The sequence below is a fragment of the Molothrus ater genome, chromosome 6 (genome assembly GCF_012460135.2).
Source record: "Molothrus ater isolate BHLD 08-10-18 breed brown headed cowbird chromosome 6, BPBGC_Mater_1.1, whole genome shotgun sequence".
Classification (NCBI taxonomy): domain Eukaryota; kingdom Metazoa; phylum Chordata; class Aves; order Passeriformes; family Icteridae; genus Molothrus; species Molothrus ater.
The window spans coordinates 57,257,824-57,278,843 of NC_050483.2; the positions used below are offsets into that span (position 1 = coordinate 57,257,824).

Consider the following 21,020-nt stretch of genomic DNA (forward strand, 5'->3'; position numbering starts at 1 on the left):
AATAAAGAAGGAAGTAAAGGTGGCATTGGGGTCCTTTCTAGGTTTATTTTGAACTTTCAGAAAGAAAAAGCAAGAATGGAATCATTAGTGAATAAAGTGGGTGTAGTGACTGGCTTATTTGAATGAATTGCCATTCAATACTGATTTGTAGCTTTACCATTAAATGAGTTGGGAAAAGATCTGACCTTGGTAAAAAAAATCTATTTTTCCATCACATTAAGTTCTTGCCTCCAATGTAGTATAAAATGAACACAAGTTTATGAAACTATCCCCACTGCTTCCCTTGATATCTTTTTTGAGGCTGCAAAATCTGTTTGCAAATGACAAACTGTTAAGTGATGCAAATGAAGGAGTAAAAAATTAAGGGTAGAACTAAGGATCTGATCTAAATTTTAATCATTGAATTCAATGGGTTTTGGCTCAAGTCCTACAAAGAATAATTAATGGCATTAGTGTAAAGAGACTGAAAATGAGAAGTGACTCATGAATGAATACATGTATTCATAGAAGGACAATGCTTGCAGAAGAGTAGAGACTTTGTGTCTTAAATTATTGGAAATGTCATTTAACGACAGACTGAAAACTGCAATAAACAAGCCCTGGCTATAAGATCAGACAATTAGAGCACTTACACAGTAGAATCACCCCAAACTTCTAAAATTCATTCTAGTTGACACTCCATCTATACTGGACATGATTCTAATGTTAGTTTTGTAAATTCAGATACTGTTCTGGAGTCACAATCACCCTCACAGTTGACTAATTGCCAGTGATAGAGCTCAACAGAGCTCTCAGAGAAGCAACGTTTTGTCTGGGTTACAAGACATTCTGAGTATATCAAAGCAGTTTTGAAGATTCTGAACAAAATACAAGGTTCTTATATTCAGCAAGTCTAGAGAAAGTATGATTTATGGGATAGATGTATTGGGATAGTACTGTGTTTTCTGAAGAAATCCATATTGGTCTATGTAAAAAAGACCTGCAGGCAGAAAATGACCCAAATGAAACATATTTTTAGACAAGTGATGGCATTTTGCTAATATTTAGCTTCTTGAAGGATTCAAACTAGAAATGTTGATCCCAGAGTGGTAAGAGGTAGTGAAATGCTGCTGATGGAACCTATTCCAATTTTATTATTTCTCTTACAATTTTTAAATTTGGATGAAAGGATCGTGGGATTTAATGGAAATAGAAGATAATTTAAAAAAAGTCACATGAACTCAGAATGTTGTTAGTTAGGAGAATTGTTGTCTTGTGCCAAGACAAACTGCAGGATCATTTTATTGCTTTCAGAGTAGTGTGGTTAAAGATCTTTTCTATACCCTGGCTGATGAAAGGAAGGACAAATAAATGTGAAGGCTACCAAGGACATCCATGAGGCAGTGATGCATTTTGCAAACAAGTAAATGAGCTGCTTGAATCCTGCATGCCTGGCTGTGTTCACAAACCACTGTTCTTATACCACATGTTTTTTCATGTCCACAGAATAGATGTGAATGAAAAACTCACAGCATGGCTTGTGCTCTGACTAATAAAATCTCTATGAATTTTACATCTCAGTTTGTTTATTTTTTCTCCTCCATAGAAAGTAATGGAATTTTCTGAGTAAAAGAACAAAATAGTGTGTGGTGTGCAAGGACATTTTTATATAAGTATGTTGGTTTCTGCTTTTGAAAAAATCTGACCCTTTTGAAATTCAGCTTTCTGTTGAATTTGCAGGACATATGGTGAAGTAACATTTTGTAGTTCCACTTTTAATCACCAGTGGTGATTAAAAGACACCAGTGATGTCCAACAATTTGTGCCAGGAGTGCTGGATGGTTCATGCTTCTTATACCATTTTTTTCCCTCCAACAAGATTCTTTCTTTTCAAAAACTTTTTAATATACCTCTCCTAAAGATGACATCAGAATTTCACTTGAATCAGAAAATCTATCTGCCTGTTTTTCTGGTATTCCCATAGCCAAGGCAGAGCTATCTCTAATGCCTGGATGTTGAGAAAGTCCTGCTCTTTCAATAGTCCTTAGAATTCAGTGAAGCTGCTCTGCTCTCAGTACCATCCACAGCCTCCTGCTGCAGGAAAATCACTTTGATGCCTTCTGAGCAGGACTTGCTTGGCAAATGGGGAGATTCTGAGTGCATTTGGGTGTGAGACAGGTGCTGGTGATACTGGTGACAATGAAGTTGTGGGTGTCTCCAACAAGAAGATTCAACATATCTAAAGGATTTATTAATGGTGATGTGTTGAGGACCTAAAATGTGGATTTAGATGCCTCATTACTTATCATTAGCTCAAAAAATTTGTGAGGTTCATTCCATTAATTTCTTAAAAAATGCTTTGTAATGTTTCTTAATTCTAAATATATATATATTTTTATTTTCTTCTTGAATTTGCAGGTTTAAAATATTAATAAAATAAATGTATGCCTGCAAAAGATTTCATTTATATTTAACTTTCAAAAAAATAATAAATCATTTGCAAGCTAGCTAAAGTAATTAGGTGTTTTCTTTTCTAAATGTTTTTTACTAAGAAAGACCACTAATATGCTTTTATTTTTTGCTTAATTTGTCCACAGCTGGAGGCCCACCTATGCAATTCTTCAAAAGCATGGAGAATATTTGATAAATGAAATGAAAGCTTTAGAGGAAGACACAGAAATTGAGAGGTATGTATGATCACATAAGATGAGGTTTTCAGCAATAGTACTGACTAAACTGATCAGCAGAACTAGTGCTGTCTGCAAGAAAAAATTGTTGCAAACTTTTCAGTTTATAGTCACTTATAAGTGACTGAATAATTGAAAGAATTTTTGTTTACATTACTATGAGATCATGTTATTTTTTAATTGCTAAAGTTGCTTCCCATTGTAATGCCTATTATAATTTTTCAGAAAATTGTATGTTTGCCTACTGTATCAAGAAAAGCCCAATACATAAAAATAATGTTTTCAGGTAACAGTTAGAAACATTTAGATAATTTTATGCTTTTCCTTATTTTTGAATATGAATTGCATAGCATTATCAGAATATACAAATCAAGTTTTTGTACACTGTTGTATATTCTTCAAAATAACCACAAAACATGCAAACTCACTCTTAGGTCCTGAAAAATGAGTAAGTAGCTTAGAAAATCCTGGTCTAAAACCATTTTAGGACTAGTTGTGGGGAAGCTTCTAGTCAGCATTAATTGCAAATTCAATTCTGTTCAGTGAGTGGCATCTCAGCTCTTTCATCTTCATTAATTAGACTCAGAATTTAAAAGAAATTATTAATTGTGTAATGTAGCTGCCTACAGTCAATGAAATAAAGAACAGACCCTGAAGATTCTCACGGAAATGTTCCAAATGTGCTGTGCCAAGGTAACCCTCCAAAGTTCTACTGAACAAAGTAAAACTGATCTCCAGTTTGGGGGGGCTGCTCACCTGCACTGCTCTGCCTGTCAGGGGGTGGAGGCTGCTGCCCTGTGGTGCAGAAGTCATGGCAGACCCCTCCAGATACCCAAATACCAGTTAAGAGTTGAAAATTTAGGCAATTTAAAACATTGCCTTGGAGTTTTTTGTAATCATTCTTTTTGCCAGTTGTCCAAGACAGCAGAAACAGCATGCCTGAGAGCCTTTAATTAACTCACTTAGTAGCTTATCTTTCTTCTTCCTGTTCAGAGCTCTAAATTTGGTGAAAAATAAGGCTAAATTGGCTTTCTATGAGTATATGATTAAGCCTTTTTGGCCTTCACTAATTTGAGCTGACAAGCCAAAGAAGCATTACTTTTAAATTGCTTCTTTGGATAACTAGTTTCAGTTCCAACATGAAAGTGTTTGATCTGTTTTCCTGAGCTTAATTGTAAGACATCATGAGAACAAATCACAAAATAAATTTAATTCATGCATTTTTCAAAACTGTGCCCCAAATACAGTCTATCTGCACCAAAGCATTTGATGCTATGTTCAAGTCAGCAAGATGTGCATTCAGTAAATTCTAAATATTTAAATTAGGAAGGAAAATAAGTGTCTTTAGAACTCTATGAGCTGAATGTTCTTTTTAATCTGACTTTTGGGGGCACTGAGGACATGCTGCTTTATATGGAAAGATGTGTTTTAAAGATGGGCAGATCAGTTCATGTTTAATTAGGCACTTATAATGGAAGTTTATAAAATGTTCCACATTTTTTTGTTGTTGTTATTGGTTTCAAAAACATATAAGAATGCATTTATGAACTGGAAGTTAATCCTGAAAATAAGCGATATGAAGAAGGAAAAAGTAATAAATTGCTATCCACATAATGTTCAGGGGCTTGTGAGTGCTGCCTTTTCCCTGTTGTAATTAGATTAAAACTTTTTCTGATTAATGTGAACAGTGGTGAATTCTAAATAGTCTGTGTTATCTGCATGAACTGCAGGATGTAAATTACTTGGAGAAAATATTAAAAATAGTGATGATTACTCAAGACTACTAAACAATACATGGCCACAAATATTATCTGTGAAAAATAGATTTTGGGAAAAGAAGATAAAGTTTTAGGATTATATTCATAAGCTTGAAATGTACCTGTTACAACAAATTACTTACTTATTTATATTATTTATATCTATTTGTAACGCATCCTAAGTTTATTAGTAAATTTATTTTTGATCAGTTATAGCTGTAACATCTATTTAATTAAATAGAACTGAATATTTTTCATCTTTCACACCTGAGAAATTTTGTACAGTATACAGAAATATTAAGTAAATAAAAAAACTTAGATTCCTGAGACCACCTATGTAGAAAAGCACATAGATTAGTGTCATTTTCTGTGTGAAATATTTGGGAAATATCAATTTCTAGGTTTGATTCACAGTGTTGACCTGCAGCTTCTCTCCTCTAAATTTTAACAGTCAGTTTAACAGGAACTCTTGCCTGGAGTGTAGTTTGATTTGAAAATTAGAATCTGACTGTGTTTTGCCTTGTGAATTTGTTTTCCTTTTGTAAGAGCAGAAGATTCTAGTATTGAATTTAGACATAAGTTTTCTCTCTGCCTTTGCCTGGCACAGCCAGTGGGCAGCCAGGACTCTCAAATGCTGCCTTTCAGTCATGCTGCAATTAAATGATAAATAGCAGTTGGAGATAAAATGTGTTCCTTAAAGGGAAGTCCCATTGCTCTGCAAGTGGTGAGAGCTGTTCCTTAATATAGGGGCAGGTTAAGAGGTGCATTTCTGGCTTTAATTGCTTTTATGCACCCTAGTTCTTTCCATAAAGGAATTTCTTGCTAATCCTTAGGTGTACTAATAATTTTATTTTTTAAAATTTGCCTCTCCATTGTTCACATGAGTTTTTCCTGCATTAATTGATGTAACCTACTTCAGAATTCATAGCTATGTGGTCACATGGTGTCAGTGAAGTTACATTTAGTGTAACATGAATTTACAGGGCAGCCCCACAAGAAGCTGAGTGTTCTGGCTCTTTGCCACTTAAACATTTAAGTGTTTGCTTAACCTTAAGTATGAATAGTCCTGTTGTTTCAGTGTGACTGATGTGTGTGCTTAAGGCTTCCCCAAGTCAGACAGAGATTACTCAGCATCTCCTTGGAGGCAGCTCTCAGTCCAGTGGTGCACCAGGCTGCTCTAAATATGGGAGGTTTGGCCAAATTCTTTCCCTCTGTAACTTTGATCCAGCTCCACCAAAACTGATGGAATTGTGCCAACATGCACCAGCAGAGACTTTGGCCTGCAGTGAGTTTAATGATAATTACACAGGCAAAAACACATTTGTCATCTGCCAGGCTGCCTTTGAACATGGTATGGTCTACATTCCCCTCAGAACAGGGAGCTTCGGCTGGTTTCTACATCATGACTATTCTTTGTTACATACAACATAGCCTTCCCTGAATATAGCTGGAAAAGGAAAAAGTAAAGCCAAACATTGCCATATTACATATAATCTGACTTTTCTTCCTATGACAGCAGCAAATTACCTGAGCTGATGCCAGAATTTATAGTTTTTTTTCCTTATAAACAATGGTTTCCTGTGAAAAAAAAATTAAATTACATGTATTTTTATAGGAAAATCTATGAGGATTCCTTAACCCAGTGTAGGATGAATTTGGAGGAACACCACAAAAAATATAGAGAAACTACTCTGGCCCAGAAGTATTACCAAATAAAGGAAGAAGTTGAAGAAATTCAAAAGGGAGTTTTGAAACGCCTTGAAAAATACAAATGGAAAGAAGATGCTTGCTTGGATATTATGGGTACTGCTATTGTCAATGCTCTTGCAATAAAGCCTTTTGGCAATGCACTGCACATTAAAGGTGCCATACAGAAAACCTCTGATTTTCCAAAGTTTCCTTTAAGCTAATAAAATACATTCTCTTTGTCACACCATTTCTAGGAAAAAAAACCTGTAGCAAATAAGAATTTAGAATATACATACTGATACTGCTTCCTCAAACCCATAAATGTAATGGGGAGAGATTTGTTATTGAACTTAGGGTAAAAAAGTTCTAAGATTTCTTTAGATCGAGCCTCTCAAAATTATAAATTTAATGTTCATCACATTTTAGTGCTGTTTTAATGCCACTACTGTTATACTGCAATCTTTGTTATCTGTACTAAGCCAGGATAAATGCTCCTGATCTATTAATTTATCTTGTATTGTTTAAGAAAATTGATTTGTTAGTTAATGATCTGAAGGTAAATTTTATTTTTGCAGAGGCTGTTCCTTTTACATCCATAAATGATTGGGCTGAACGTATGTATCCTTGACTTCTGGTGTTTGTTCAGTTGTCAGGAAAGAAGTTTTATATTTACCTTTCACAACTTTCTATTAGAAAAGATAGTAATTATTTATATATTTATAAATATATAGTTATATATTTATAAATATACATTTATATATTTATATATGTATATATGTATATATGTATATATTTATGTTTAGAGTGGCAGCATTGGCATTTCTCTGTGAGAAAACTGGAGGTCAAAGTCAGTTATTCAGTTTCAATTTATGGGAGCATTTTGGGTAAAGAATAGAAAATTTCATTTAATAACATATCCATCAAAATGCTTCATTTAGGAGAAGCTTAATAGATGTTAGAGTTGAAGATTTGCCAAGGAAATGCAGATTTATAAGGGCTTCCTGCACCTCTACCATTTGTGTTGTGGCATAGAGAGGTCAGGGATCTGGTGGCATCCCTACTTGAGAAAATATATTGTTGTAAAATATATTCCATATATTGTTGAAAAATATATTCCATGACTTGGAAGTGCCTCTATGAGGAAAAAAACACAGGAAACCTTGCAGCTTGCTGAAGCTGCTGCACAGGAAACCATCAAACTGGAAAAAGAAGCTGAAGAATTACAAATGAAAATTGACTGCTTAGAAAAGGTAATTGTATCCTAATTTTATTTTATATAAATATGTGTTATATATGTGGTCATACATAGCACTGTTACATTTTCTGAAACATCAAAAAAGTAGTGTATTTTCAGTCTCACAGACAACAGGATGATCCCAGCCTTATAATTACATTTCTATAGCATCACATGTGTTTTCTTAGAGAAGAGGGGGCCATGGATGTGAAGGTTTTTACAGTTTCCTTTCTGCTGACCTCAGTTTGTGCCACAGTTTCTGCTAAGGCACCATGTCACGATGACTTTGGTGTCAGCTCAGGAGAAGACATTTGAAAATAGATCAGGGCCACTCCTCAGTGAGCCCCAGGGTTTGAGTGTGTAGCTGTCACCCAGTGTGGGAAAGCTGCACACTCTTTTTCCTACTGGGTTTTTAAGGGTTTTTGTTTAACTAAATATGTTTTACAGTAAGAGTAATGGAAATTCTTTCTCTCCTTATTTTTTTCCTCAAAATATATGTGTGGGTATGTAACACCCAGCAGTAGAACTGGCTGATTGACTAGGAGAAATGCTGATTCCAAAGGGAGAATCTTCAAAATAATCAAAGGGATTTTATCAGTACAGATTTTGGACCTACTCCTCTGTAAAAGGTCTCTCCTAAGCCTGAGTAGCCCAATCTTGTAAAGGTTTAGTAACTTTTTATGGGAATTGCATCTGGGTGCTTTTACCCATCTGTCTGGAGCAGATGATCAAGGACTCCATTCACTGCCTTGTGCTGATAGCAGCACGTTTTGCACAGGTGGGTTTTCTGTTTATATTCTGTCATCCTGTTTGACACTCCTGGTTCCAGACTGAGGTTCCCAATGTGGTTTGTGCTGTGTAAACAGAGAGAAGGGATGTGGTGAATTTGTTTATAGCTATGAAGGAGACCATGTAAAGAGCTCCAGGTTCTGACATTTACACCCATGCTCCAAAACTTCTCTGTTTATTCCAGTTGTTACAGTTGACCCAACAAAAAAAAAAAAATATTGCCTCTTTTTAACCTTGTTCTCCTCGTTTCTTCAGAACCTTTTGGCTACAGAAACTACTACTGAGCATTGATTCATCAAGTTTAGAAAACTTTGGCAGCATGTAGCTAAAATACTTCAAATTTTGTCAATTTTTTTGCCATTTGTTGTTTATCTTTTAAGAGCTTCAAAGAGACTAAAGAAGATAAAAATAATTCCAAAAAGATTGAAGGAAAAAATCAGAAAATTCTTGAGAAGCCACAACTGTTTAAAGAAAGGTACACTTCAAAATATTTTTCCCCTTGCTTTTATCCAGAATACTATGTCAGAATTTACACAAAGACTGCTACAAAACACAGATTGTTGTTCAATAAGGACTGACAAGCTTCTCTAATCCTGGTCATGTGATTTAATTATGTAATTTTAAAAGTTTTCTGTTTCTGGAGGTTAAGATAGTGACAACTTTTGATTATTGGAAGCTCAATGTATCTGGAAACATGCTATAAAAATATTTTGTAGAAGCATTTTCTCCTCAGCTACCGCTGAGAGATCTGTGTGAGTAGTTCTGAATGCAACTGCAGTGACTGTGCAGTCAGAGATAAAATAACATTAACTCTACTAAATATATGTATTTGGAAAAGGAGTCAGGGTTCCACATGTCAGTTGTCTTCACCTCTAAACTACTTAAGAAATTTAACTCTTAATTTAGCTCTTAAAAACAAGCATGAGTGAAAGTTTCATAGACAGGATTAATGGCTTAGTAAATTAGTCAGTGATCATTTACAGCTGGGACTCACTTTAATTTGAGCTCAATTACAATGACTGAAAATCACCATGAGGACCATCTTGCACTTCTCTGGAGTCCTTGGGAATGTTAAAACATCTACTCTTGAGCTGGCACTTTTAGACCAAAATCCATTTTAAAGGAAAAATATGTCTGAAAGACTTTGTCTAAGTAATTTTGTCTAAGTAATTTTGTATTATGCTGTGCTTGAAAAAGAATCCTTTTGGGCTTTAAATAGGCAATTAGTGGAACACATCTATAAAAAAGTGTAGTTTTAGTAATATTTTTTCCACAGGGAAAGTCTTTCAAGTCTTTAGTATCTTCTTACAGACCTATGAATCATTGAGATGATCATTTCTGTGTGGTGTAGCCTTTGCACCCATTTTACCTTCTCATGTAAGAATTTTGTAATTGGCAAGAACAGAAACATGGTAAAGTAAGAAATCCCCCTGGTTTCAAGAAAAAGTAAAAAAAAAATGGAAAACACTCTGTTTGAATTTTCAAAGAAACCCATGTGTGTTAAGTCTGCAGAACAAAAAACACCAGTTAAAGTGCTGCTGTAAGAGGCAGAGATCCATGCTCTGGGTGTGGAGGGGTAAGAATCCCTCAGTGAGGCTCCTCATGGTAAGGAATCCATAGGGTGCACTGCCAGACCTGCCATTTGTACATTTATTTTCCTGTCATGGAGTATGCTTGTACCTTCACCTGAAGTTGTGTATGTTCCACAACATAAAGACTTGTAGAAAATGGCATAAAATTGGCTTCTTAGTATTTTTATCTTATGTTGGTGTACTAAAAAATGTCTTCACTAGAAAGCGTGGAAGTGACTGCTCAAGTAACTGTTGGTGTTAAAAACGGGTGTAACATGAAGCTGTAAAAAAAAAAAACCAAAAAAGAATGTCACAGACACATTTTATGAAAAATCCTTTCCCTAGGATTTCTTCTCCTGAGAAGCTGAGAGGCCTCAGGAACAAAATGTAACCAATGGTTATCTGCTGCTGTGGAATGCAACAGGTGCATCTGGGATTGGTCTCATGTGGTTGTTTCTAATTAATGGCCAATCACAGTCCAGCTGGCTCAGACTCTCTGTCTGACACACAAGCCTTTGTTATTCATTCCTTCCTTTTCTATTCTTAGCCAGCCTTCTGATGAAATCCTTTCTTCTGTTCTTTTAGTATAGTTTTAATATAATATATATCATAAAATAATAAATCAAGCCTTCTGAAACATAGAGTCAGATCCCAATCTCTTCCCTCATCCTAAGACCCCTGTGAACACTGTCACAAAAGAACTCTGAAGAAAAAAACCCAGACAGAAACTGTGTATAGAGAAAATGAGCCATAGGGAATAAAACCTTTGCAGACTCAAAGCAATGTACAAAAATAAACAGCAGAATGTGGGTGCCAAAGGCAGGAGTTTCTTTCAAGCTGTCCTGCAGCCACTACAAAGTTACTACTGAGCAAAAAGATATTTGTGAAGAAAGGAGATATCTTCATCTTCTGCCACAAAAGAAGAAGAAATAAAAAGGAATTGTGCTGTGAATCTCCATGAAGTGGTCCAGACCAGCGTGAAACCAGCAGCAGCAAGGGAAAGAACTAAAGAGAGCAATGAAAGCACTGGGCAGAACAGATTGTACAGATTGATACCCATGAAAACCTTTAGAAGGCTTCAAGACAAGAAGCCAACTTGCAAGCCCATTAATAGGGGCTGATACACATGTTCTGCCCTGGGCAGCAGGATGACAGGGGGAACAGTTCCTTTAAAAACCTGGAACACTGTTGTTTGAATCACTTAGGTCTGGCCAGGTGCTGGTTAGGAGTGTAAAACACAGACTCCTCAGCTCTTACCAGCTCTTGTCACTGATTCACAGCTCAGCAGTTACACTGACAAGCACCAGAGTTTAATTTCCAAAGCAAGAGCTCTCATCAATCAACAAACAGGACTCAGCTCTTTTTGAAGTTCTGGTCTTGATTTCTCAATTAGATATTCCATTTATTACTTAGAAAGGCTGGTAGTTGAACTGTGCTATGGCAGATACAGTATTCAATCTCTCTGCTTTTGTAAAATGGTTGGGAGACATTTAATTCCATGACTCTGTAATTCTTTATTTCTTTTTCTTTCCAATTTGGTCGTGTATTAACTCCATCTCTTACTTTCCAAGCGAGAGCTTTTGGCTACATCTTCACTTAAAGGAGATTCCATGGTGGATTATTGCAGTTCTTGCAGCATCTTTGCATCAGAAGTGATTGACTTCTACTGAGCAAGGAAAAAAACAGCTAATAGAAATCTTAGAAAAGTACTTATGAAGTTGTTTCTGGATTTCTAATGTAAACATATATGAAGAGCCAACTCAAAAGAATGCTCCTGATGAGAATACTGAATGTGATTTCAGTAACTGTAAATACCACAGAAGCAGGTGTGATTCTTCATATGTATAATGAGATACACTTGATTCCTGTAGTGGAAATTAATATTAATCCTTGGGTTTCTTTATGCTACAAATAAGAAAATACTACTAAGGAAATGGCAATTCTTTTTTGGCTTAAGAATATCTATTTTTCTCTTTGCACTTTAAAAAACACGTGCAGTATGGATCAAGATAAAGAGTTTTTATCTACTCAGAAGTGTAATAATAATGAAGTGGAAAAAGAAGAAAAGTTATTATTCTTGTTGCTGCAATTTGGATTGTTTTGAGCTTCATGATGCAGTTTTGTTTTTCTTCTGGTTGTATTAATTAGTGTCAGAAGATGTGCATGGTTTATATTTTATTAGTGCTTATGTAGAGGGAAGAGAGCAGGTGTAGTGCATTTGCATACAGTTTAACTGCAGGCTCTTTTGGAAGGCTTTGATACTTAAAGAATGAATATCTTAAGAACTTCTGAGTTCAGTTCGTAGCTCTGCCTTTGAAATGTTATTCTGTATAGATATGCACTGTAAGAGGATTTTTTATTTAATGGAGAGTAAGTCTTTAGAACTATAGAGTTGTCTGCTAGACTTTACAGAAGCACAAGGAAACTGACTCCAGGAATTTTTAAAAACAGAGTTTGACACCCTAAGTTCTGGAAAAAAACCCAAACCAACCAAAAAAAAAGGACCCCCAACCACAACCCCCCATTATTAATGGCGGTCTAACTGATGGCCTCAGCCACAGTAGCCTTGCTCAACTGATATTTGAATGATGATTGTGGTAAAATGAGCCATTTGGAACAAAGTGAAACAGAACTCAGCCAGAGTTCTGTGTTTAGCTCTGATTTCTCCATGCTTTTGACTCCCTGCATCTGAATTTACAGATAGACCAGCCACACAGGTCGTGTTTTCTGTAGCATTCATTCTTGACACAGGTTTATCTAGAGCTAATGTAACTGAAAGATTTACTTTGGATTTTAGTTTTTTAGGTGGTAGATGTTTTGTGCAGTTTGTTCAGTCTCAGTCCAGCACAGCACCAGGTAGGAATGTGATTGCAAGATAAAATAGTCCTTTCATCAGAGATGCTTGGCTGAGGTGCTTTCAGGGTTTTATGAGAGCACAGTTCACACAGCTCACATCTATGTATATGAGTTTAATGCATTAGGTCCTTATATTTAGCCAGGTTTCTCAGTGGTATTTTTAAATTAGTGTTGCTAATTTTACTCCACACTATTTTATAAAGCGTATCCTACATTTTATCTTATTTTTGTTTATGGAGAATTTCAAGAAGAACAAAAAGACTGACTCAGTTCTTCATTTGTTCTGAACAGCATTGTTCAGTCAACTACAAACCAGATGTTGTAGCTAGAAGCACAGAGGCACTAAGCGGGAATGCCAGAGAGAAAATAAAATAGAACTCATTATTCTAAAAAATAGTAAATGTTCCTGTGCCAAACAGCCACTTTACTCTTCATTGTTCTGCTAACCTTTGTCTTTCTGCACTGTAAAGGGCTATTTACCCTACACAGATAATTACCCCACAAGTGAAAACACTTGCTGCAGTTTTCTCTTTTGTGTATGTGTAGTGTGAGTATTCCAGACAATCTCAGAGAGAGAAAAAGTGGTTTTAAATGTGAAAATGTGATTTCAGAACTATAATAATGAGGTACTTTGATTAAAGTGCAAAACTCCACAATATTAATTCTTTTCTTTGATACTGACAAAATTTAAGCCAACAATGTTCTTATGATTGGCTTATTACTCCTTTATGGCCTCTTTTTCAGAGATATTTTCTCTCTGATATTATTTAAAGAAAACCTCATTTTTGTCAACTACTGGTGCTGAAGTGGTAGAACTTCCTTGACAACATCCAATGCCCTTGAACATTTCACTTATTTGAAGCAGCTGTATTTTATGATTTCTTTTCTTTTGCAATGAGTAATTTTTCTTTGTAATTTAAATTTGCTTAGGGTGTTTGAAGAGCGTGAACACCCATGTTTGCCAAAGGGGAAACATCAGCTGTATAAAACATTGCATGTCCCGTGCATTCCTCGGAAATTTGTCCAGTCTGTACAGAGTTTTAGATTCTCAAAGCAAAGACCAGAAACAGGTGCAGTGTGTTTAATGACTTCAGTGAGCATTTTGGGTTATTTTTGTGCAAAAGTATGAGTAAGTGATGATAACAAACCTAGTGAGCTGCTCAACTGTTTATAGTTGAAGCCAGGCTTTCAGTGGAAGTTGGGTGCTTACCTTTATTTATGTTCTGGAAATCTTGTGTGTCTGATTTCTCCTTTGTCTGTGCAATGAGTAAAATAACACAACAGGTACACCCAATGTGTGGTGTCAGAAACATCTGAAAAGAATTTAATCTAAAATACCTTTAACACTGTTTGCATTAGTACAGTAAATATTAAACAGCTGTCATTTGTTTGGTACTTTCATACTTTGTGATAAGTTTCTTTTTGCTCTCTATTAAAAGGAAAATGCATAAAGTTTATTCCCAAGTTCTGTTTAACAATGCCATACTTTGGATACTTAATCTTATTGACAATATTATGTAATATTTGTAAATTTAGGGAAAGAAGAAAAAGAGAAATCAGTGGAACTTTCAGTGGCCGCCAGCAGTTCCTCCAGCCTTGAAGAAAATTTATCACAGGTGTGTTGCACTCCCACTGGTAAAAATATGAACTTACATAATCTGTTTTATGTGGTTGTTTAAATTTAAAACACTTCAAATATACCTCATGGTATTATATCTTACATAAAACCTGTTAGCACTGTAAATTGCTAATCATGGTAATCTGCAATTGCTTGGTAATGACAGCAAAAATCTTTATTTTCATTCTGAAACTATCTGTGTTCTTACAAAGTGCATTCAAATGCCAAATCGAGGTGGACCATCTTACCAACTCATTCTGTATAGCAGTTTTTAGCATTGAAAATAACCTCTGTAGATTCTGTATGTAGGAAATATTTGGAACTTCAAAGGAGGATCAAAACCTTTTGTTACTGATGAATCATGAGCCATCTACCCCATAATGAAGGGTTTCAAAAAGGACTGAGTGTACAGGACAGCCCACAGGTAACAGCTCCATTCTGAGGTTTGACCAGAAACAGAAATCTGGGCTGAGAGGAATAAAACCATGAGCCACAGTCCTTGGTGCACTGCAGGAGCCCACAAGTCCATTTTCTATCTCTCACACATAAGAATATAGTTACTATGACCTTTTTGAAATGGTGGAGTGAATTGCAGCTTTATGATTCAAGCACAATAAACTAATCCAGAAGAAAGCTGGAGGTACAACTTGCAAAGTTGTGAAAACTACCAATAGTCTCATGGAGTGCAAGACCATTCATAGGAGCAATAGATTGTTAAAATATTAAATGGAGAAATCAGAGGAGGTAAGGCCATAAGGGGTAGAAGAGTTTGTAACTGTGTTTGCTGTGCAGAAGCTTGGGGAAGTTTCTATCTCTAAACCATCTTTCTAAGGGACATCTCACTGGATAAATTTAAAATCAAAATTTAATGAACAACAAAAAATCAGGTAAAAAAAGTTAGCATAACCAGTTATGAATTTCAAGGGAACTGAAGAATGAGACGAGCAATCACTAAATGGTTTAGAATGAAGTCTATGTGGAAGACAAAGCCTTCATAACACAAACCAAGTGGAAGGACAGTGACAGGATTGAGTGGGGCAAGACCAGAAGAAATTTCAAGCAATTCTGATTTGTGACTGGCTTAGGGAGTTGGAGATGATGAGGATGATGGAAGGGCTGTTGCCAGGGTAATCTAGAGATGAGGCTAGGAGTCTGGGACCTAGAATTGCACTTAGACAATTGTAGGAAGCAGTAAGTCAAGGTTAAGAGAACTTTAAGAAAGGGTGATGGCAACAAGGAAAAGAAGATGGAATCTGAGGAAAAATAAAAAGATTGGAAGAAAGAAGGTTGCTATGCTTCAGAAAAGGTGTGCTGTACACTACAGGAGTTGAAAGGCAGGCAGATTCTGCAGAACCAGCTCTTCTGTCCCCTACCCTGAATAGAAATCAGTTGATACATTTTGTTAATTAAAAAGAAACAAGAACTAGACAATCCCTGTAAAATAATGTGTTATTTGATGCTGAGGCATAGATTCCTCACCCTGCCCTTAAGGCACAAATACATGCTACATAGAAGAGTGATGGCTTCTACTCTGATGAAATTCTGTGAGGTTGGGAGTATTTCCATATTTTCTGCAGTTTTTCAATACCACATGAGACCTGTGCTAGCTGCCACTGATGTGGATGCTCAGTTGGCCTCCAGAGGCAGAGCCAGGCCTGGCCCTAGCCCTTTCTGTTTAAAAGAAACCCTTTCTGCTTAAAAGAAGGGATTTCCACTGTCTAAGGAGAAATCAGAGTGATTTCTGGCTCCAGCCCTGTGTTCTCGAGCACAAGCAACCAGGCTGCTGCAGCAGCAGCAAACTGCATGAAGTTTGTAAATGGCACAGCACTACTGGTGTTACAGAAAAGTTAATTAATCACATCTAGTTAGCAGAGCTGTGACTAAGTATTAGAAAATTACAGAATACAGGGTATCATGCTGTCAAAATGTAGGTAAAACAAAGTTTTTACATTGTCTGATCCTTAATTTCTGGTTGAAAGAAGGGATTTCCACAGTCTAAGGAGAAATCAGAGTGATACTGTTGAAGTGACAATTTCACTTGCTGCCTCATGTGAGTTTTTTCTGTTTTTTAGACAATGGTTATTGGCACTGCAGGGACTAATCGCCCACAAATTGCCCGAGTTCCATCAACAGTAAGCATAAAAAAACAAGTGAAATTCAGGTAACTTTTCTTTAACAAAATAGCTTTCATTCTTGAGGCTGGGGTTTATGAAAATAATTCACAATTAGGCAAACATTAAACTTTGTCTTTTAGACTGTCAGATCTTCCAAAGCAGTTGACTCCCTATCAACAGTTTGAGAGTGGAAATGCAGTAATGGGTAAAGTACTACTATAATTTTTTTTATAAGGTTGAACCATATAGTTATAAACTAGGAAATTCTAGGCACCAAATTTTAACTCTGGCATTGAGAGGGCCACCACTTGCATTTCTTTCCACCATGATTGTTTAGCTCAAAATTTGAGTAGAGCAGACAGGCAGAGTCCTAATTTAAATAGAGACTTAACTGCTCAGTAATGTGGGATTTAGTCTGTACTGACCATTGTGAGGGAAAGGATCTGTCCAACAGCTCTTCACACCTGAGTCTCAAATTATTTGGGTAAAATGAAATCCAGTCTTAACATCTAGCTAGAAGGCATGAGAAAATGCAAAGAACATAAATATAATAAACCCAGTAATTTAGGCATCTTGAAGAATCAGATCAAGATTATTAAAGATGAAAACTAACTGGAGAAAAACATGCAGAATGCTTACAGAAAAAAGCCAGGGGTAGTTACAAATACACCTGTAGTTTTTGAAATCACAAGGAACTGAGCTTCAGTTTAAATATTTATTTTTCTAATTGAACTTCTAATTTAGATGCATGTAAGAGATTATAGTCTAGATTTTTTTACAAAGAGAATACAGGACCTTAACCCACAGTGCTTGAGACATAGCACAGTCTGAAGCTTAGAGCAGAAACTCTGATAGCAGAAAGTCTGAGAATGTTTCTTCTCATTTCTCCTCCTGACTCTTGCCCAGTTCTTTAAACTACACTTCATCACTGTCACATGGATGTGCTTTTTATATTGTTCCCACCTGTTTCTATTGACTATTAGCCCTCTCAGAGGGTAATAGCTGGAGTAGACAAGCACAGCACTCTCAGGAACAATGGGCAGGTTTGAAGAACACACCAAACCACAAGCAGCAGCCTGAGTAATGCTTTGACAGCAACGAGTGGCAGAACAAGAGGTAATTGTTATGGACAGAGCCACAAAATGGGTTGTTGAGAAAACCACAGTCAGAACACTTCCTTACCAATAGCAATGCCAAGCTAGTGAACTTTTCTCTAGGATTCTTTCCCACAATGTCATTTTTCTGTGTTTGTTTAAAATGCTATTATAATCCAGGCAGTGCTGTCTTTTTTGTGCAGCAAGCCAGGAGGCCAAACATCGTTGATGCAGCAGCAGATGAGCACATGGACTGTTCGTATGTACCTCAAGTAAGAAAAGCATTTCTTATGCCATAAGTAAGAAGTTTATTTAGAATAGTCAAATTATTTTGACATACTGGATTCAGTTGGCAAGAGGCAAGTCTCAGAGATTGGTAAAGTGTCAATTGGTGCATAACACTTTCATTAATGTGAGCTGATGAAATTTTTTGGAAAAAAGTCAGCATTTAAAACTCACTTCTTGCACAGAACTATAAAATAAAGAGCCTCAGTGCTGGCTCCACTGAGAAAATATTTACAGTTAAAAGGAATAATGATATCTTGGGAAATGTTGTATGTTATAAACATCATTGTATATTTCTTTTTAATAGGATGTGCACACAGGTTTTAAGCCAATTGAAGATAATCCTGACATAGAAGAAGAAAGTGCAGAACCTTTCTTAAGAGCACCTAAAACACCTGACTGGAAGGGGAAAAAACCACACTTCTTAAAAACACCTCTATTTGACTCGTATGATTTCAACTTTTATTTTAATTCTGAGCAAAAACTTGTACTCACACTTATTATATAAGCATTTCTGCTGTTTTTGAAAGACACTAGTAAAATAATTTTCTGGAAATCTCTTCTGAAAATATTTAGAATTTTTTCCTAAGCTGTGCTTGATATTTATTATGTTTTCTTCCTACAGTATCATTTCCAGTTGAAGCTGTTTTGAAAGATCAGTATTTTGCTTAGAAATATATGATACACATTGTGTTTTTCTGCAGTAATATTTGTCACTCTGATTTCTATCTTTAACAGGCTTTTTGGTTTTTTTGTTAAGAGGGCATGGAGTTGGTAAGAACACCACCTCCCTTTACTTTAAAGAATTGTGCTACCTGTTCTGTGATGCAAAAAGCAATTATTGATGGAAGCTATGGGGATGTAAAATAGTGAAAAAAAAGGAAAAGGAAAAAGTAGAAGGAAAAAAGCCATCTACAGCACTTAAAGAGCTATTAATACAGTTTCTACATTTCTGTATTTACAGCATTCAAAGTTTAAGCTGTGAAGAAGGAACACCAAAATCTCCTGCTTTCTTTTCTCACCTGAACTTCTCCCAGAAGTCACCTGGCTTTAATTTATTTGATTCTTCTCTGTTTGGAGCACAAAATTCATCTGATGAGGTAAAAAAATGATTAATTGTGAACATTACATTTCCACAAAGCAAAATATGTGAACAAAACAGCATTGACACTGAATGAGATTTTTCAGACTGGCTATCTTTGCAGCAAGCATTTTTTTAATGTCTAGGTTATGAATCTCTCTCATCATGCACAAATATACAGTGACTCAATTCACCAAAAGGCTTCTGGTCCAGTGTTACAGTGCAAAATTCAAGTCCTCTAGCAGAATTCACAACTCACATGCTTCTCCTGTGTGGTTTTGTCTTGATGAAGCGAAGAACAGTGAGAAGGGAAGAAAGGACAGTCTATTAGAGTTACTGAACAGCAAATATGGATTAGCTATACTCAAATACAGGAGCTAGGCAGGCAACTAAATGGAACAGGGAATGGAATCCAGGTCTTCCATTTTCTTTGCAGTGCTGTAGAGTAATTTTTCCTCTCCTGGGCTATTAGGTAGACAACTGGGGATCCAGGATAGATGCATAGGACAGGGCTTAGCATGACCTGTGTGTAGGAGAGAGCACACTGGTGTGTGGTTTGTGAACTGTTTAGGAATGAGGTGGGTTTTAAGTCACCCAGTGCTGTCAGAACCCACATTATGTTGTGCCTGCTCAGCAGCAGAAACCAAGAATTTACCAGCTGTGGCAGATCTGGGATTCTTTAGAGTTACATGGGAGTTTTGAAGAACTTCAGTATCTATTTTAAATCTAAGAACTCTTTTTAAGATTGACAAGTGGTTATCCTGCTACTCTTTCTGGCAATATGAGGCCCTGTTCAGTAGGAAGTATTTGTGTTGTTGCTTGGAGATTTTATAAAATGTCACAATTTGAATAGTTTTGAATACTTTTGGTTTGAAAAATCAGCATTAAGTCAGGTCAGCTTTTAGACTGTTATCAGTCTGGTTTTTTCCTAGAAGAATGGAGGAAGAGTGTTTGCAGCTGCATGCAAATATCATAAAACCCATCTGATCAAAGAACTCACCTTGCAACTTTAGGGACTGATAAATACCTTTAAATCCAGATTTTGTAAAGCTGCTAACATTCACTGAGAATGTTTTTCTCACTAAAAGCAAACATATCAGCATTAAATTTTACTTTTGCCTTTCTCATTTGTTAAATAAAAAATCTGTTTACATTTCAGACAGAGGAAAATTATTCTCTGGGAAACCTGAACTCTCTGTCCTCACATGAAGATATTAGTAAGTCTGAAGCTCAGATGTACTTGTGTATATCAGCTCTCTTCTGCTTGTGCTCCCATGACTGACAGGCCCATGATCCAGCTTAACAGAGCTCCTTTGGTTGTCTGAAAGGATGTTCAGCTGTGATAGTGTGGCTCTGTGGTTTTTTGTGCTCATTTGTGTTTTAACTAAACCTTTAGCTTAAATCTTCCCTTGCATGTTGGGCTCCAAATGCCTGATGTACCATGGAAAAGAAGAGGTATGAGAAAGAAAGAAAGAAATAGGGATAGTGTTAGGTGTGTTTGAAGCAAAATGAGAGGACTTGCAAGGGAGAGGATAAAGTCCAAGTATTTCAATGAGTCATCACATTTTTCTCTAAATAAACACTTTTGCAGATTCTATCAGTTCCAAAATGTATCATGCAGAAGTGTTTTGTTGTTCTAAACCTTCGAGTGCTCCACACTTTATCCAATTTGAATTCTAATAACAACCCCCTGGAAATATCATCTCTGGTGCAGCAATAAACACACAACTGTAGGGTGATTCTCAGTGGGATATTTGGCACAATAAGTTAATAAAGAAACGTGCTGAATGCAGTATTGGCTCAGATTTAATCTAATAACAGATATTATATGTATTCCATATAGGTAGCTTCTTTGGGAAACCAGAAAATGAGGATGCATTTACCTTTCCCTTCCCCTCGGAATCAACTTCTCATGCATTTGGAGATGGAAAAGATGATGTTGGTTTTTCATTTGCATTTGGACAGGATCAGAGATCACCACAGTCTCCTCCTCTGAAAGGTTTTCATTCTTCCACACAAAATACAAAGCTATTTACATTCTTTTGAATACCTTTGACTTCCTTTAAATTATTTTCCTACTTAGCCTTGACAAATGTTTCCAGTTTCTTGAGATAAAGTACAAAACATTTCTTCTCCTTCCATTTCTTGTAAGAATACATAATTGCAATTGCTGCAATGTGTGTTCATCAACCACACATTTTGAGATTTCCTTACTTATCTTTGAAATGTGTTTGTTCATGAACTGTTATTATATGCTCTTACTAAA

The 21,020-nt window shown here is 36.1% G+C and overlaps 1 protein-coding gene across 1 annotated transcript in view; it reads left to right on the forward strand.

Annotated features, from left to right (window-relative positions):
* Positions 1-20,800, forward strand: part of C6H14orf39 (chromosome 6 C14orf39 homolog) — a 36,324-nt gene extending 15,524 nt beyond the window's left edge. The window contains exons 7-19 of the mRNA XM_036384283.1: positions 2,577-2,666; positions 6,039-6,226; positions 6,688-6,730; positions 7,242-7,362; positions 8,516-8,610; positions 13,493-13,632; positions 14,099-14,178; positions 16,253-16,312; positions 17,592-17,660; positions 17,981-18,120; positions 18,638-18,773; positions 19,914-19,971; positions 20,598-20,800. Coding sequence (XP_036240176.1) covers positions 2,577-2,666; positions 6,039-6,226; positions 6,688-6,730; positions 7,242-7,362; positions 8,516-8,610; positions 13,493-13,632; positions 14,099-14,178; positions 16,253-16,312; positions 17,592-17,660; positions 17,981-18,120; positions 18,638-18,773; positions 19,914-19,971; positions 20,598-20,800 — 1,423 coding nt within the window. The remainder of the gene's footprint in view (positions 1-2,576; positions 2,667-6,038; positions 6,227-6,687; positions 6,731-7,241; positions 7,363-8,515; positions 8,611-13,492; positions 13,633-14,098; positions 14,179-16,252; positions 16,313-17,591; positions 17,661-17,980; positions 18,121-18,637; positions 18,774-19,913; positions 19,972-20,597) is intronic.
* Positions 20,801-21,020: the final 220 nt, after the last annotated feature.